The 18947-nt window shown below is 39.1% G+C and overlaps 1 protein-coding gene across 2 annotated transcripts; it reads right to left on the bottom strand.

Moving 5' to 3' along the window:
* Window positions 1–10962: 10962 nt before the first annotated feature.
* LOC124862592 lies at window positions 10963–18607 on the bottom strand. Of its 2 annotated transcripts, none has more exons than XM_047356592.1 (4): window positions 18573–18607; window positions 13320–15740; window positions 11775–11860; window positions 10963–11544 (listed from the first exon to the last, which is right to left on the bottom strand). In XM_047356592.1, exons 2-4 carry the CDS (start codon window positions 15592–15594, stop codon window positions 11443–11445), a joined length of 2463 nt encoding a protein of 820 aa, XP_047212548.1. In that variant the 5' UTR covers window positions 15595–15740; window positions 18573–18607; the 3' UTR covers window positions 10963–11442. The 2 variants fall into 2 exon arrangements, with proteins under 2 accessions (XP_047212548.1, XP_047212547.1); XM_047356591.1 differs by having other exon boundaries at window positions 10963–11541.
* Between the last annotated feature and the right edge of the window lie 340 nt (window positions 18608–18947).

Raw genomic sequence — 18947 nt, 5'->3', positions numbered from 1 at the left:
CCCAGCTCTGTTATTCTCTTGCTGGTTCCTATGTCCTGTGTCTCCTATTTCAAAGTTCTTCCATTCTTTATTAGGTCTTCACTTCATGATGTGCCTGGCTATGATTTATTTGCATTTAGCTCCTCATCATCAACAAAAAAACATAACATTAAACATCTCCATAAATGTATTTATACTGTTGATACTAGCTCTGTTTTATTATTTGGTTGCTTTTGAAAATATTTGACTGCTGTAATTTTTGTTTTGGGATATCAGACGAAAAAAGGATGAATATATGGATAGCACTCTTTTAGTTATTAATTCTTTCATCTTCTTGCATTGCTTCTTGTTAGTATTTGTTATGAAATACATAAACTTTTATAGATTTAACGTGACAAAGTCTAAAAAAGGATCATAAGATCATAAAAAACACCCTTAGAGATAGGGTGAGGAGCTCGGCCATCCAGGAGGAGCTCGGAGTAGAGCTGCTGCTCCTCCACATCGAGAGGAGCCAGTTGATGTGGCTCGGGCATCTATACCGGATGCCTCCTGGACGCCTTCCTCGGAGGTTTTCCAGGCTTGTCCCACCGGGAGGAGTCCCAGGGACGGCCCAGGACAAGCTGGAGGGACTATGTCTCTCGGCTGGCCTGGGAACGCCTTGGGCTCCCCCTGGAGGAACTGGAGGAGGTCTCTGGGGAGAGGGACATCTGGGCGTCTCTGCTGAGTCTGCTGCCCCCGCGACCCGGTCCCGGATAAAGCGGAAGACGACGAGTACGAGTACGAGTTAATCTAAAAAATCGACTTGGTTTCCCTAAACTACAAAACTTTTTACTTATTAAATTAATACAGTGATCCAAGATCCACCTTCAGATCCCCATTCAAGTATTTACTCATTCATGTCTGCTCTGGATTTTGATAATTACTCATAAAGACTGTTTTGTTAGACAGTATGCTATCTAGGGTTGCTTTTGTGTTTCTGGAGTGTTATCTAAGCATAAACTCTGATCATAGCCAGGGTGTGTTATATATACAGAAATTTACTGACAATTACATGTCAAATGGTTGAGGTCAATTCTGTAGCTAAAGCTGTCGCTAAAAAAAGAAACGTCTTACCTCAGATTAGATCTCACAATGTCTCATTCATGGTTGACCAAATATGGTCAAGATAAAAATTTTACAATGTATCTAATTTTGACGTCCCCATTGAAAGCAATTGTAAACACAGAACAGCAATGAGAGAAAAAAAGTCCTAGAAGAGATTCTTATGATCCTGTTTACAGTGCAATTATGAAACCTATCAATAAAACAGGTCATATTACGTTGTTACAGAAGGTAACACCTAAAAATACATAAAGTCTAATCTCATGTTTGGTTATATTTAGAAAGTTAGAAAGTCCATAAGAAAAGCCTAACATTAACCAAGGATGTGATCTTATACTGCAATATGGTGTTTTATAATCCCAGTGTTATTGCATGCAGGGGATCAGAGCAGGAATGATTCCTATAGACCAAGAGCCAGTTCAGCTGCAGAGAAACAAACCATGCAAATAGGGCTTTAAACAGTTGGCTGAAAGGGCTTAACCCAGACTGAACTGCTCCCATGATGCTCAACCCAGGCTGTTAGCCAAGAGGAAAAAAAGACATTTCAAAGCTGAGAGTGTGGTGCAGTGAAATGATTTGTTCCAAACTAAATGTAGATGTTTTTGCAATCATAGACAGCCCTACTTACCTTATTCACATCTATTCTTTAGAAATGCCAGTTACTTTGTTGTTAATTTGATAAATGATGCCAAAATGCTTATATATATACAGGGGTTGGACAATGAAACTGAAACACCTGGTTTTAGACCACAATAATTTATTAGTATGGTGTAGGGCCTCCTTTTGCGGCCAATACAGCGTCAATTCGTCTTGGGAATGACATATACAAGTCGTGCACAGTGGTCAGAGGGATTTTAAGCCATTCTTCTTGCAGGATAGTGGCCAGGTCACTACGTGATACTGGTGGAGGAAAACGTTTCCTGACTCGCTCCTCCAAAACACCCCAAAGTGGCTCAATAATATTTAGATCTGGTGACTGTGCAGGCCATGGGAGATGTTCAACTTCACTTTCATGTTCATCAAACCAATCTTTCACCAGTCTTGCTGTGTGTATTGGTGCATTGTCATCCTGATACACGGCACCGCCTTCAGGATACAATGTTTGAACCATTGGATGCACATGGTCCTCAAGAATGGTTCAGTAGTCCTTGGCAGTGACGCGCCCTTCTAGCACAAGTATTGGGCCAAGGGAAGGCCATGATATGGCAGCCCAAACCATCACTGATTCACCCCCATGCTTCACTCTGGGCATGCAACAGTCTGTGTGGTACGCTTCTTTGGGGCTTCTCCACACCGTAACTCTCCTGGATGTGGGGAAAACAGTAAAGGTGGACTCATCAGAGAACAATACATGTTTCACATTGTCCACAGCCCAAGATTTGCGCTCCTTGCACCATTGAAACCGACGTTTGGCATTGGCATGAGTGACCAAAGGTTTGGCTATAGCAGCCCGGCCGTGTATATTGACCCTGTGGAGCTCCTGATGGACAGTTCTGGTGGAAACAGGAGAGTTGAGGTGCACATTTAATTCTGCCATGATTTGGGCAGCCGTGGTTTTATGTTTTTTGGATACAATCCGGGTTAGCACCCGAACATCCCTTTCAGACAGCTTCCTCTTGCATCCACAGTTAATCCTGTTGGATGTGGTTCGTCCTTCTTGGTGGTATGCTGACATTACCCTGGATACCGTGGCTCTTGATACATCACAAAGACTTGCTGTCTTGGTCACAGATGCGCCAGCAAGACGTGCACCAATAATTTGTCCTCTTTTGAACTCTGGTATGTCACCCATAATGTTGTGTGCATTTCAATATTTTGAGCAAAACTGTGCTCTTACCCTGCTAATTGAACCTTCACACTCTGCTCTTACTGGTGCAATGTGCAATCAATGAAGACTGGCTACTAGGCTTGTCCAATTTAGCCATAAAACCTCCCACACTAAAATGACAGGTGTTTCAGTTTCATTGTCCAACCCCTGTATATATATATATATATATATATATATATATATATGAATGAAGATTTGCAATAAGACCTTGGATATTGGGTTTCATTCAGATTCCTGCCACTGTTGTTCTTGCAGAGGTATAGCAAAGTAACTCATAACATATAATCATTACATAGGGTATAAGCAGAAATAGGGTAAGCTCAGCACGTATGTCCTCCTCCACTGAAGTTTTAAGAAAACTAGTGGCAACTGTCAAGAAAAAAAAAAAAAAATTTCTGGGCTGCACGGTGCCACAGTTGTTAGCTCTGTTGCCTTACAGCAAGAAGATACTGGGTTCAAATCCTGGCCTATAGGGTCTTTCTGCAACAAGTGTGCATGTTCTCTCCATGCATGCATGGGTTCTCTTTGGGTACTCTGACTTCCTCCCATATTTCAAAAACATGACTGTTAGGTTATTTGGTGTTTCTAAATATTCCTTAGGTGTGAATGTGTGTGTGCATGGTTGTGTGTCTCTGTGTTGGCCTTTGATATTTTGGCGACCTGTCCAGGATGTACCCCGTCTGTTGCACAGTGGTGAGCTGAAGTAAGTTTAATAAAATCAGAACTGGTAACTTACAGTATGGAACACAGGCAGGTACACAGACGTTAAGCAGGGAGTAACAAGGTGGCAAACATTGACTTGAAGTAGGTAAACTAACAGTTGGATCCAGTGGTGAGAAAGGAAACCCAGAAAGTATAAATACAAAGGTAGGGTGGAGTGATGACCAAAGAACAAGAAGATATTATTAGGTGAAAAGTGGAACAGCTGGTGACAGGGAGAATGCAGGGCACTAGAAGGAGGGAGGCTAATTAACACAGATGAGCAGGAAGTTCAGGGAAGTAAGAAAAACATCTAAACATAAGAATGAATCAAAAACCTAAACTACAATGAATGAACTGAAGTAACAGCAACTGAAGAACATAAACAGGGTATTGCAGAGAAACGGACAAGACACTACTACTCAAAACCTAACACAGGAGAATCATGACAATCTCTTTTTCCTTCCACTTTCCATTTATGTCTATTACATAGATGGTCTCAATAAAATGCCTCAAAGATTTTGGCAGTGACATCATAAAATGGGACAAGGTAGTGGCTTGTGAATCTGTTTACAGGGCACTATATCAGCAACTTTGTGAAAGCTGTTTATTGGCAATTAGCAAAGATGGTACTTGAATGGAGAATCTGTTTGAATTATGGCTCTCTAAAATGTATCACATGTGAGAATCGTTCTGCTTCTCAGGAAAAAAAAACTCCATAATCATTAACCAATCAGCTTTTAAAGGTACTCCAAGAAAAATGCATTACCAAAGCCCTTTGACCAAAAATATCCATGTTATTCTCTGTTATGCTTTGTGTCATTGTTCACTGTTGCAATGTGGTTTAATGGATTTCGACAGTTGAGTTTTCATAGAGTAAGAATGGGAGGTGGAGGAGTCTAGATGGAGGAGGGAGAGAAAGCGAATGAAGGGGTTTGTTGAGAACAATGGCTCAACTCAGCAAGGCTATCTGAGGTCTGTTTATTCTGTCCTTACCTCATGCTCACTGCCTACTGTTTGTTAAGGGATTTGTTTTACTTCACCAATTCAAGGAAAGGTCTAGGCAAGTTGAATACTGAGAACATATTAGTGCAAATGTGAGGAAATATGCAGACTTTTACAGTGCATACTACTCGCAGTGCAGTGAGTTTTTTTCACATTCCCATATAGAGTGGTTTATAATATGATCATTTCAGCCAAATAAACAACTCTGTACCATTTCATAGTATCATAGTGCACTTGTCCTCTTGTTCTGTGTGTAATACAGTATTGCTCAACACTGTCTTGCTGTGCACTGGTAATTATCAACCTCAGTATATTTGTGTCAGCACTTATCCCTCAGGTCAGAGGAATGTCCTTTTTAGTGAAGACGTGCTTTTAAATGTATTTTTAAATCCCTTTCATTCTTTTTTAGTAGATCACAGTGCAGGGAGACATGTCGTGCGGCGGCTCTCATTTGGTTCTGGCATTGGGCCACTGTGACATCTGTTTGCTCCACATGCTGGTTGTTTGCATGATGCAACAAGTCTAATGCATACTTAAGAAGCGACCCTTTGTAAAACTCTATCAATTCCTGATAATGCTTTCTAATGCTTTCGTAGGACAAATTTTGTGCCTGGTGACCTTTCCTCAATGTTTTGATCTAGTGTCACCGCTCCAGTAACTGCCTTCACGACCATAACTCTGCACATGATGCTACCACTTACAGCTGTAGTCAGACGCCTATTCATACTTATCATTGGCATGAACTTTTCTTTTCTTCTTGTTTTTTGAGGTTAAGGCCTAGAGGAAGTTTTCCAGAAAGCTTGATCATTGTCCCTTTAAGAATATCCAGTTAGTTATGCCTAATTTCACTCACAAGTTCTATTTGATGTAAAGTAAGATACAAAAAAATGGAGGAAGCCATCTTTATTGTTCTACCCATTTTGCCACAAAATAGACCCTCAGCATGATGCAACCACTGCCATGTTTGACAGCTGGTGAGTGTTCATGGGTTTGAAAACCTTACCTTGACTCCCATTGTCATTATGGTCAAATAGTTGAATCTCTGTCTCATACTGTCTCAGTCAACAGCGATGTAAAACTATCCAACAATGGCCTGGACTACACTTTTAAGCATACTCCGCAAATTTCAACATGGTTGAGGCCAAGGCATTGGGGAGGCAATTTGGGAAGCTTAATGTAAGCCTTTTGATGTGTGATTCTTGTCCTATTGGAACACTCCGTTGTGTCCAGGTTTCAACCATCTGACCCAAACTGTCACCCTCAGATAAAAGGGAGTTGTTTAGAATAATTAGGAAAAACACGAGAACCGCAAATGCTCAAGTTGATCATTCCTGCTGATGAAGAGTGTCTATCAACTTCTGATTACAACCGCAGGGCTTCAGGAGCCCATTCAAATCATATATCATCAGGGGCCTGTATTCTTACACAGCTATGTCTAAATCCCACTGCCTTATTGTTGTTATCAGTGAGAGGACTTCTGCATTTTAGCCAATGGGTGTTCTTTATTTGCATGACTAACATGGACTAAGATGAAATGAAACATTTAGTTAATGTAACAACTAACTTCCTAATAAATAGGAAATCCAAGTATTTAAAGAGGATCAACAAGAACATATAACCTCATACAAAGAAACCAGCCACAGTTGGTATGAGACCGTGCTTAACTCAAAGTAACCATGTTAAACACATTTGTGGTTAGTCACAGTTGTTTTTTTGTGGAGACCCTCCTGTTCTTCTTGTAAGATGTTTGTGGCACTAATGGCCTTCATTCACAGTAACCAGACAGAAAATAGGCAGAGATAGAAGGGTGGAAGAAAGGCAACAAATGTCCAAAGGTCAGGAATCAAACAGTGAATGTGTACATCGAGGAGATCCCTGAGACAATTCAATTGTGATAATTTCAGATTTTAGGGGTTTCACTGCATTTGGATTCAGGTGGGTCTTGTTGACACTTGTGGGCTGGTGATGATGACAAAGCTGACAAATTACACTGACCCCGACTCATGCAGAGCCAATGATTCATTTAGCTTAATGGTAGTGAGGGCTCTTTGATAAGCTTTATTGATGAAGAGCCATGGGGAGTAAGAATGAGTCATCTAACATCCATTAGACTGCTGACATCGGTGCAACCGTGATTCTGATCCCATCTCCTGTTGGTGATGTCACAGCTGACACTGTTGTACTTTCTCATCTGTAGCCTCTCACAAAGATCATGTTATTTATACACTCTGAGCCAGGCTTCACCCATCCTCCTGTCTCTGCATAGCAAACTCCATGTCAGCAACTTTTTGGAACTGTTATCGAGACAGAAGCGTGTGTCTATAAACTAAATCCCTTTGTTCCTTTTTTGTCTAAGTGCGTTCTTTGGCCAGATTATGTCAGCGTGTGTGTACAAATTGTAACAGTCTACAGTCAGATTATCTAATGAGTGAGTTTCTACCAGAAGCCTAGTTTATGTTCTGTACATGGCGACCCTCATGAATGACTCAGCGTGAAGAAATTGCCACCCACATGCCACAGCAGAGAGTGATGTAGCTGTCCCATTAAGCAACCTTTTCTTCATCTTACGTAGAAGTGATATAACATGTACCTGGTGGCTATAGATTTGTGAAGTGACTCATCACTGAGTCAATTACAGCGCTTATGTAACTATGGCAATTTTTCAGCATTTGATTGCTCTTCGTGTGAAGTAGACATCTGGACTGTCTCATTAAAATATGCTGTTATTTATCCATTTATCAGATATCCTTAGTTGTTATTTAGACAGTAAGGCTTGTATAAGTTTATTTATTAGGAATGGTACTATCCAGAATCCAAAAGTCTAGATTGTTGAGAATTTTTGAAATACCTTCTACTTTGTTATTAAGACTACACTGCCCTCTTGTGGTTCTGACTCATAATGCTTGATTATTACAGTATTTATGTGGCATTCAAACATTTTACAATAAGGACCAAGATGAAAGTAACTGGGGGCCAAAGAAATTTGTTTTATAACAAAATTTTAAAAATTAATTTCTTGTGCTTTTGATATTTTTATCTACTCAGTAATAAACGTACTATGCAAGAATTTATTGAAATGGACCAAATCGACAGATTTTTGCAGCCCGAGGATCTGAAAGTCATTGAAAATCCAAAACATAAGACAGGATGACAGTTTGCTAAATTTGTGGGTTGATTGCTTTCTTTTTTTTGGGTTAGAAGAAGTTTTTAGTCAAGGCTCGGCTCGGCAAAAAGAATGTTACATGGGTCAATTTTTTTTAATCTAATGCGTTTGCTGTATTAAGCATCGGGGGTAGAGGGGGTGGCACCCAGAGCTGCTCTTGAATAAAAAATCCTGGAAGTTGTATTTACCACAAAATTCAACCTGGTTGATAAATGATAATTATTTTCTGTTGTACCTGATATTAATTTTGTTTAAAGAAGATTTTATTTGCCTGTAAAAATGTTGGTCCAAAAGAATGAAAAAATATTGTCCATCTGCATCTGCTGCCTGTGCTGGCATGTCAAAATCAAGAATTGTGGTAAGACAGCCACACAAAATCAGTCAGGTGCCCGGGCCTCACTTTGGACACACCTGCAGTAAGTCAATACTGATTTTTCCACCCATATACAATGCCAACAGATGTAAAAAATGAAAAAAAAAAAAGATTCTTGTGGCTAGAGGCCGATATATTACTTAGAAAAATTGTAGTATATATAGAGAAAGCTGTAGAGAGGTTTAACTCAGGATTAGGTTATAAAACAATAGCCTAAGCTTTGAACATATCACTGAACTCTATTCAATCCAGTCATCTGAAAACAGAAATTGTGTGGCACAACTGCAAACCTACTAAGATGTGGCTATCCATCTAAACTAAGAGGCTGGACAAGAAAAGCATTAATCACAGAAGCAGCCAAGAAGCCTATTGTATCTCTAGAGGAGCTGCAGATATTCACAACTCAGGTGGGAGAATCTGAACTACTATTAGTTGGTGGCCCACAAATCTGGACTTTATGACAGGGTGGCAAGAGGAAACCCATATTGAAAGAAAATCCCACATTTTTCCAATTGCAGTTTTCCATAAGCCATCTAGCAGCAAGCGTGAAGAAGGAGTCAACATACATAGAATGCATGTAGAGTGGAGGAGAACTACTACAACACAACACTCTGAATACACTGTCACCATGGTGACACTTTGTGGTGGCAACATCTTGCTGTGGGAATGATTTTATTCAGCAAGGACTGGAAAGATGGTCACAGTTGGTGGTACGATGGCTGAAGCTCAATACCAAGCAATCATGAAGATAAAACCTTTCAGAGGCTGTTTTCAGAGTTCATCTTCCAGCAGGACAATGACCTTGAACATACAGTGAGAATGGAAGGGTTTCCATCAAACACTATTCAGTTATTTTAAAATGACCAGTCAAAATCTGTAGCAAGACTTATTGTTCAAAACAATTGACATACCCCTTTGCAAAGAAGAATAGGCTAGAATTTCACTGTCCAGGTGTGCAACACTGGTAGCATTCTGCAAAATCTTTCCACCCTAATTAAAATGAAAAATGTTTCTACAAAGTACTGACTTGTAAGGGGCTGAATACTAACGCAGGAATAGAAATGCACTTTTTAGACTTTAATTTATAAAATAAAGGTTGAAAAGCATTCATTTTAATTTTTTATTTTAACCATGTCATGTCCGGCAGAGTAGCGCTTAGAATTGTTGTCTGAGTGCCAAGAAAAAGTCCAAAAGATTTATTTTCACAAGTGGAGAATTACAGCTAATGCTTTAAAGCTCTGCTTGATATTTATAAATAAACGTTTTTAGAAAATTCTTTGGGATTATTTCAGTTGTTACGGACACAGAGACAGAAATGACAAGGAAAAAAATAAGAAGCTCGAAAGAGAGAGGTGGGCAAAATGGAAAAGGGGAGAGAAGGAGAAAGGAAAGGAGGAGAGAAAGAAGGACGAAGAGAATACAAGATAACACCCTGCTTGCTTCTAAACCTGCAGAAACATTCATATTAACAGCTTTTTTACCGAAAAGTGCACGGTACTTGAATGCAAGATGTATTAAGTGGTAAATGTGACTTAATATATACCTTTTGTTTGTCTGTTAACACCTGAATCTAAACACCTGTGGGTGTAAGTGTAACCATGCTTGTGTATACAAGGTTTCTTGATAAAAATATGCAATACCAATTGTGAGGAAGCTCAGACCTGTCCCCCTGGACCCGGGACAGACACGGAGGAGATCTGAGCCACAGACATATAAAGGCCCCTCAGAGCACGGGAACCCCAGGAAGTCCGCCACCCAGACTACTGCAACCCAGCCAGAGAAGAGCAGAGGAGAGCACCAGGGGAACCACCCAGAAGCCAGTGGAAGTGAAGAAGCCCCAGGGAGATGCAGCGACAAGCCCACAGGCCCCGCCGGCAGCCGTCTACACTGGAGCAGATCCAGCTATGGACCCAGAGACCCAAGACCCTGGGGCACATCACTCCCAAAGCAGAAGCCCGACAGAGCCAGGGGGCCCAGGCCCCAGCAAGCAGTCACTGGGAGTGAGCCAGCACATATCAAAGCACCCAGCCCCGGACACCAAGAACCACCAATACACCAGTGGGCTGAGACACCAGCCAGGAGAGTGATGGGGAGGAAATAGGCCCCACATTTGATGGGGGGGCTAAACTGATCCAGGAGAGGGAGCACCCCAAGACCCAACATGACATAAAAACAGGCACACAAAGTCACAACCACACAACCCCACCCTCATGTTTACACATAAAAACACTCACACCAACACACAGTCAACGTAAAAGACACATAACAATGGATGTCGTACACTCACTCATACTTCCCCATACACACTCTATACTTCCAGGTCCAGGTACCAGTATCCCAGAGGGGCAACCAGCTCTCGGACCCAAGAAGTCGTCCTCTTCCTTCCAGGGTTGAGACAGGCATGCGTCATTTTCCTTTTACTTTATAAATATTTTCTACTTTGTGTTGGTCTCTCACATAAAATACCAATGAAAGACATTGAAGTACGTAGTTTTAATGTTACGTATTGTGAAAACGTTTAAGGGGTATTAACACTTACTAGCACTGTAATGATATCTTTTGGCAAAACCTTATTTAGATGGACATCTCTAAAATATCTGTGGAGGGGTTTGTCTGGCTGAACTTAAAGCTGCAGCTTGTTAACATTGGTGTTAACCCAGCCAGGTAGGGTACTGAGAGACTAATGTCTTGGTGGAGCCAGTCGTCCTGGCAGATGGTCATTAAATAAGCTAAGCTGCGTACCTCTGTCTGTGGAGTTAACTTGACTGAAGGTCATCTTTAGAGAAATCTTCTATTTCACTCAAAAAGCACACGTCATGAATATAAACTTGCTTTAATTTAGCCAACACACGATTTAGGCTGAATGTACAATTAAAAAGATGTTTTGTTGAATTCATTCTAACATTCACTAGAGCCAATAGTAATGAATTGCACTCAACCTCAAGCTTATGCTTTGATTGGTACATAACAAAGATTATTACACTACTTACTGGTTGGGTTAATACAACAGCATTTTCTCAAAGAATTATTTGGGGGTCCTGAATAAATATCTTTTAAGATAAAGAAATAATCAAAAATATGAAGTAAAAATAAAATAAATATTTGTTTTATTTACTTGCCATGTAAGACTATTTTACATTTAAAGCATATTTTTGATACAAATACAAAGCGGAGCCACTGACTAACAAAAGATGTTTGTCAGAGTGATTTTCACTGATTTATCTGTGCTTAGACTGTGGTTCTATCACTAATATGAATTATGTTTGTAGTCTTTCATCGATAGGATGGCCAACATCACTTCTTCTCATCTGAACCCATGCCATTGACCAGCCCAGACTCCCAGAGCTGCCACAGAGGAGCCTTCTGACCTCCTGCTCTGTGAACCTTTGCCTCCTGCTGTGAGATAAGACAGATAAAAGACAAAGGTTTAAAGCCTGAGATAAGCTACTGCTCCTTGATCCTCTCAATTTGAGATGTGAACCGCTTGTTCTCATTTAAACATTTCTAAAACAATAGTATTTGTTTTTTCTGTTCCTGTACATGAAAGCCAAATAGAATATTGAACTAATATCAAGAAAATTAGATTAAAGGTCATATTTACTTTCAGAAACTTTCTGAATTTTCACCTGAATCTCCCCAGATTTCTTCTGATCCTTTTTAGAGGGTGGTGGCCAAGGTCTCTCCAGTTTTCCCCTGGACTGCAGCTTGACGTCTAAAGAAATGAAGAAAGAAAAGATAAACAAACTCTATGTTTAAATATAATGTTTTTGATTAAAGAAACTTGCACTTTTTGGCTATTTTTTAACTTGCAAATCTTTATTAAGCCTCTGCAACTTTAGCTGTACCTGATTTACATTATTTTGTCAGAAAACATGCGAACTGTGTTTAATTGCAATGTTTGCAACCAGAGTTCAACTATTTTGAAGAACGTTATTGTTCTTGGGGACAGTCTCATCGTAGAAGTCCTCTCACGGTTTATCTGCAATGTTTTTGGTCAATCAATATCTATCATACATTTATTAATTGGGCATTAGAACAAGGCTATTTTAAATATTGAGTAGAAAATTTAGAAAAAATGTGAAGGAACTGATTGCATTTTGCTAACAGCCAAAAGCTTCTGTTTTATACAGTTTAAACACAAGGAGATGATTTTTTGTAATTTACTTGTATATCATTAAATATTAGATTTATAATAGAATATATAATAGAAATTGGGGGAAAATGTGATAAAGCCTCCTTTATATTAAAACTAGCTGATGAATAACATAACATACAATAAATTAAAATCCTTATTTTAATTACATAAAGATTAAATCCTTTACATAAAGTTATACATCCTCAGACAAAGAGATATTATATGTAGTTGTTTGAGCCCAGCATTAGACGGCTTTGGTAATTTTAAACACAACATTAGGATTTTGTTGACATTCACTTATTTATTGTGCATTCAGTTTTCATTTTAGAACAAGAATGTCTGAAATGTTACACCAACATTGGTAAAAAATTTAAAGAGATGTAGCTTCATCAAAATCTCTTTTCAACTACATCAACTTTATGCTTTTATAATCCAGTTTCCCTAAAATATCCCCTGCCATAAACGAATAATATATTCTCAGAAGTCTGTAAAATTACTTGCATATTCGAACCCATCAATGGAGGCCTTTAGTCACTTTAAACAAGCTGTTACTATCACTTCACGGTTTATCAGATTTGTTCTGCATTTAGAAAACAAGGCTGAAAATACATACAATATTCAAATACTTCAAGTAAAAACAGATACAAGTCCTCCTGTTGTCACTGAGCCTGTTGGCAACCACAGACTCAGATAAAGCTTGTTGCTAATATAACCGCCCTTGACCACAGGTGACAAGGAGGGCACCATGTTTACGATAAGACTCCTTAGATAACACCATTTGATGTTAATGTTGAAAGACATCCATTAGAGAGCTAAAAGGAAATGAAGGTTGGGTTGTAGAATGAATACAAACCTGAGTGATTCTTAATTAAGCTTTCACTCACACAAAAACTCAAACTACTTGACTGATTTTAGAAGGTTTAAAGAAGTAAAATTATTGCTATATAAACTGTTAGTGATTATTTTATTCATTGTAACATTTGAATGTGCTCGAGTGGTTAATGATTTAACAAACAACATGCTGATAGAGACTAACCTGATTTGAGTGTCTTTGTACATCGATGCTTTTCTTCATTTTCACTTTTCTGTCTGTCCTCCCCATACAGAGTGCATCGTTGTCTACGCAGTTCTTCTTCTCTTTCCTTAGCCTCCCGAATGTCCTTCTCTACCTCTGGCTGCAGGGCCATGGCTGGGCGCAACTTGAAGAAGGGGTTTTGTCTAAGGATGGGGGATTCTTGTTTTTCCTTTGTTTTATCCCTAGACTCCATAGAGGATTCACTATTTATTGAGTCCATGCTCCTGTGCAAGTGTTTGTCTTGTTTTACGTAAGGGGATAAACGTGTTTTGTCTCGAGAACCCCTGGTTGGATTCTTCGATCTGAGGGTTTCTGGACTTTTGTCTCTTTCAAGGGTTGCGGAATTGTACAGCCTAAGAGAATGTGCTCTTGAGACAGGAAAAGTCTTCAGGGAAAACATCTCAAGACTACGTGTGCGCTCTAGAACAGAGGGATAAACGGGACCTTTCATTGCTGAAGAAGGTAGCTTTCTATGCCTTGTTGGACCCTCTGTGTTGCCCTGCTGGAAAGCCTCAAAAAGCCGTTTTGTCTCCTTTAACTGACGAACGTTCCCTTTGCAGTACTCCCCAGGAATCTTACCCTGGTTGACCAGCACCAGTTCTCTTTGAATTTCTTGGCTTATCTCTTTTTGAATTTTTTTGTCAGAAAATTGCCATTGGCTTTGCTGGGTTGTACAAGCCTTTGTAAGAAGTGACTCAAGATAAACATCTGTCTTGAATGGAATTTCTAACACATCTGGATTATCAGAAAGGTTGAAAACACCCCCAGTCCTCAGCAAAGTTTGCTTAGTCCGGGCTGCCTCCTGGATCTGTTTCTCCATTGAGGTTTCAGCAGATGAAAATCGATGTCTGGCAGAAATGAACGGTATTTCACTGGACATTTCACAAGGCTTGTTAAGTGGCAAAGTTACCAAAGGTACCAAGATTTCACTGTAATCGTCCAGAGACTCATCTGCATCTCTTTTGTTAATCTGGTTGGGTTCTGACATTCCTAGTGGTGTCGACAAAGAAGTCCTTGCTTCTGTTTGAATCTGTTCTCTTTCATTATTCTCATTATCATTCTCTCTCAGGTTTGTCTTCATTTCCTTCCCCTTTGAATAACTCTCCTCATCTTCACTTGTCACACACCTTCCTCTAACTCCTCCGTCCTCAACTTCAGACCTAAACCTACATTCTACCTCAGTTTTTACCACTTTGATAATCTCCTGGGTTGTACTTGGGGTCTCGTCATGTCGCAGCTGCACCATTTGAAGACGTTGAAGCAGCTGCTCTCCTTGTTGGATGTCAGTAGCTATTCTCCGGTTTTCATTGACCTGCTCCAACATTTCTTCTGATTCTTTGCTGATATTGAGCTCAGATGTTGTAAGGTTGTTGTCTGACGATCTGGGTCCAACATGCTCTTCATTACCTCTCACTTCTGCAGGGAAGTCAATGGTTCTTTCCTTCATCCTATTTTTGGTAAATTTGCAGAGTTCTGATGGCTCCAAAGATAGGAAGTCATTGTTTTTATGAAGATCAAACATTGCCCTTGATAGCTTGAAGTCTCGCTCATCAGCGCAAGAAATATCTTTATAATTTTTGTCACACTCTTTCTCTAGATTGGTATTATTCTCTGGGTTTTTATCCTCATTGGAATATATTTGTTGTTGAAATTTGTCTCTTTTTGTTTCGTAGTTCTCTTCTTCTTTACATGGTTTAGGACCCTCTTTATGCTCCTCGTCTGATTCTTCATCTCCTGATGTGTTATTCTGCTCTACTTTTCCAGTTTTGTCAAGAAGCCTCTCCATCAAACAGGCCGAGCCATCTATGGATGTTTGGTCTTGATAATTCGTTGGAGTAGAGTTCACGTCTTTGGAAAGTAACGTGTTATCCAAAGATTCCATTGAGGACTGCAATGTACCTCTTATCTCTTCATCCCACTCGTTCCGTCCTGCCAATAACTGCTTCTCACCATGGTGTCTGTTTAAACTGCAGGGATTAGCTTTAGCATTTGTGGCGTCAGCTGCTTCAGGTGGTAGGGTCATACTGTAATCAGCTGGCGTTGCACTTATATTTCTCTCTGTTACCGACAAAACAGCCTTACAGGTTGGGGGAGAAGGGGGCTGGATAAACACATCATCCGGCGCTTCATCATCCATCAAGCTGTAGTACCGCTTGATCTGGGCAGGAACAGCAGAAGAAACTTTGGTTTCATCTTGTGAAAAGATTTCTGAGGAATTCTCTGTATGCTCAGTCATGTCCTTTGAGTTCTTTGTTATGCAAAGACAAACATGGTTCTGGGAGAGAAAGCTTAAGGAGCTGAGATTCCCTGTTTTAGTGGTAAATCTTTGAAGCACTCAGCTGTGTTTTCTTTTCCAGAATTTCTATTTTTAGATTCTTTAAGCTGCAATAAAAGACCAACAAAAAGTGTTACTAAGGAATACAAATGAATTCTGCCAATAGTCCCATCATCCTGTTGATGTACAAGGGGTGGCAAACATTTGGAACACTTGCAACTCCAGGGCATTAAGAAGTGTTGTTTTTAGGCCCTTAGATGTCTACAACACAAGGACATTGTGCAACTTGTCAATAGTTTTTAAGATGCATGAGATACAAGAGTATTGTACGTGAAGTCACATGACTGGTGTTCTTAAAATGAGACCAGAAGATATATTTATAACCAGACCTTATGTAAACATGATGAGAAATCAGACTAAGCCTTTCATGTTTTAGGTCAGTTAGGATTATTTACAATATCATTATTTGATAAATGCCAGAATAATGAAAAATACACATTTTATGACTTTAAATTTAAAAGTTTCCATTTACAAAAATTAGTAAGCCTTTAAATAATGCGCAAAAGCCCAGATGATGATGTCATGGCTTTGTCAGCCTCTGGTAGGTTCAATTATAATATTTAACTTAAATGGAGGCCGAGCTGTGGATGTATTTTAAGCCAACACCTCAAATGCACTGCGTCCTATTGTGACATTAGAAAATTCAAAGGAAATCCGCCAAGATAACAGGAAGAGAACTTTGGACCTCCACAAGTTTGTTTCATCCTTGATTACATTTTCCAGATGCCTGAATGTGTTCTGTTCATCTGTTCAAATAGTTAAATGAGAGTATAACTGCTTGGAAAGGTCCAGTCATCATACTGGTTAAGATTGGACAGGTTCTGGGTCACAGAGATCAGCTCCAGAATATAGGCAGAAACCTTGTGAAGGTCTAAAGCTGATAAGAGAGTGACAGTAACCATAGAGAAATAAGTCCTGTGCTGAAATGACAATTAGCAAGGAAGAGGCCATTTGCCTAACAAACAACATATAAAGCCAGATTACAGTTTATAAGTGCACTCTGGGACAACAACCATGATTTTTGGAGACATTTCCTGTGGCCTGATGAAACTACAATTGACATGTTTGGTCGTAATCACTAATAGTTACATTTGGAGGAAAAAGGGAGAATTTTGCACCTCTGAGAACACCATCTCAGCTGTTAAGTAAATGGGCGGCAGCATCATGTTATGTGTGTTTTGCTCCAGGAGGAAGAGCAGCATTTCTTGAAATAGAAGGTACAGTGGAAATACTGAAGCAGTCTCTCAATACGTCAGCCAGGAAGATGAAGCTTGGCCATAAATTTGTCTTCCAAATGGACAGTGATCATAAGCATGCCACAAAATTAGTAACAAGATGACTGAAGGACAAGAAAATGAATGTTTTGGTGTGGACTTTAAGAAGCTCTGATCTCAGGTCCATAGAAAATTTGTAAGTAGAGCTCAAAAGGTGTTAGCAAGCTGGACAACAAATCTATCTATCTCAGTTACTCTAGTTCTGTGAGGAAGAAGGGGCAAAAAATCCAGTAAACTATTGTGAAAAGCTTGTGTAAGGACACCAAAAATGTTTGGCGAAAACCAATACAGATGAAAAAATATAAATACTAAGGAAGTGTATGTAAATTTCTAACTTAAATAAAATAAAAAAGGAAAACAATTTTCTCTGGCACTTGGCAAACAGAAATAATTTAACAATCTTAGCTGACCTAAAACAGGAACCATTCAGTCTGAATCAATGTCTGACAGTGAGAAAAACAGGTTATATGGTTATATGTCTTTTTATACAGTGCATGTTAATATCTGGCTTTAAAAGTATATAAACTAACAAAGCATAAAAATAAGAGTTTAATTATTTTTGTATTTATCTTAGTACACAGCTACAGCGTTGCATTGGTGACATTACACTGCCGCTGTGTCCTAGTCCTCTCAGTTGTGCTGATAAAGGGAAAGAGTAATCGGCTTTCCTGCGTCTATTTAAACAGAGGAAAGCTGTGTGTACAGTATCTGTCTGACTGGCTGCCTACTGAGGCTCTTATATTTTCTCTGCCAATTCATTTTAGTACAGCAAATAAACTGATCTGGGCAACAGCAGTGCTTTAATAGTTCTAATAAGACTACTCTGCTCTAACTTTTATTATATCTTGAACTTAACAGCGGCGTTGTTTCCGGATATTTATGGTTTCCAAAGACGCAGGTGTTGATCTATATTTACACTACTATTGAAGGACTTAAATCCAGTAAACACTGCATCTTTGGATTATCAACAGTAGCAGCTCCTCATAGTATAACAAGCTCTACCAACAAGACATATGAATGCACTTTAATAAGCTTAATCTGTTTACTTCACTTTACCTTTAAGCAGCATTTTATGTTATTATTTTAAAACCTTTAGGCATATAATTTAAACAATTACATTTGAAGTACTTTTGTGATTTCAACATTTAGCATCTTGGAAAACACCGATGTTTGTTTATTTCCCTATGTGGATGCTAGTTAAACATATTGTATTTCTTGAAGAGCTGCATTACTTGACTGAATATCAAATGCAAAATCTAAACGTAACCATAACCCAGTCCAAACCCAAACTCTAAAACCAAGTCTTGATTCCCAAAAATCACTTCGTATCTGTGGGGACCAAACTGCAGCCCCCTGCTTTGGGGTCCTGCCCGTTTTTGGACCTGTTCATGATCAAATATAAAAAACCCACATAGACAATCTCTTACAATTAAACAGTCGGTGCTTATTTTGGGAAAAACAATGCCTTTCACATGATTGCATCAAACAAAACTGTGCTATTCAAACCTGGCACCTTTAATTGACAGAAAAAGCTAGTATAACAGATAACAAAATACATAAAAATTGTTTATATATTATGTGTAGATTTTAAAAGAAGAGACCCACCTGACAGAGCTGTTGTCATTGCCTGTATGTGGTAGTACCAACGTCAATGGAAATATGAATAATCAAGCTGATCTACTTAGCAGGTGTATCCTCCTGTCCTCTGTGTCATGTGCCCAAACAAAATCCTCTTCTTTGAGAAGCAGCTCAGTTAAAATAATCCAGAGCAAGAACAAAGTTTATGGTCTGGAATTATAGCTTTCAAATTTAATAAAGAATATTACAATGTAACTCCTTCACAAAAACACTCAAATACTTAAACATAAAGTCATCATATACTGTTTTTTTCTGCCCAAAGACTTTTTGACATATATAGAAGTTTTTTAAATTTCACCCTACAACCACAATTTTATGTTTTACTCGAATTGTATGTAAAAT

Source organism: Girardinichthys multiradiatus, chromosome X (assembly GCF_021462225.1).
Source record: "Girardinichthys multiradiatus isolate DD_20200921_A chromosome X, DD_fGirMul_XY1, whole genome shotgun sequence".
NCBI classification, from domain to species: domain Eukaryota; kingdom Metazoa; phylum Chordata; class Actinopteri; order Cyprinodontiformes; family Goodeidae; genus Girardinichthys; species Girardinichthys multiradiatus.
This window is presented reverse-complemented; position numbering and strand designations above follow the sequence as displayed.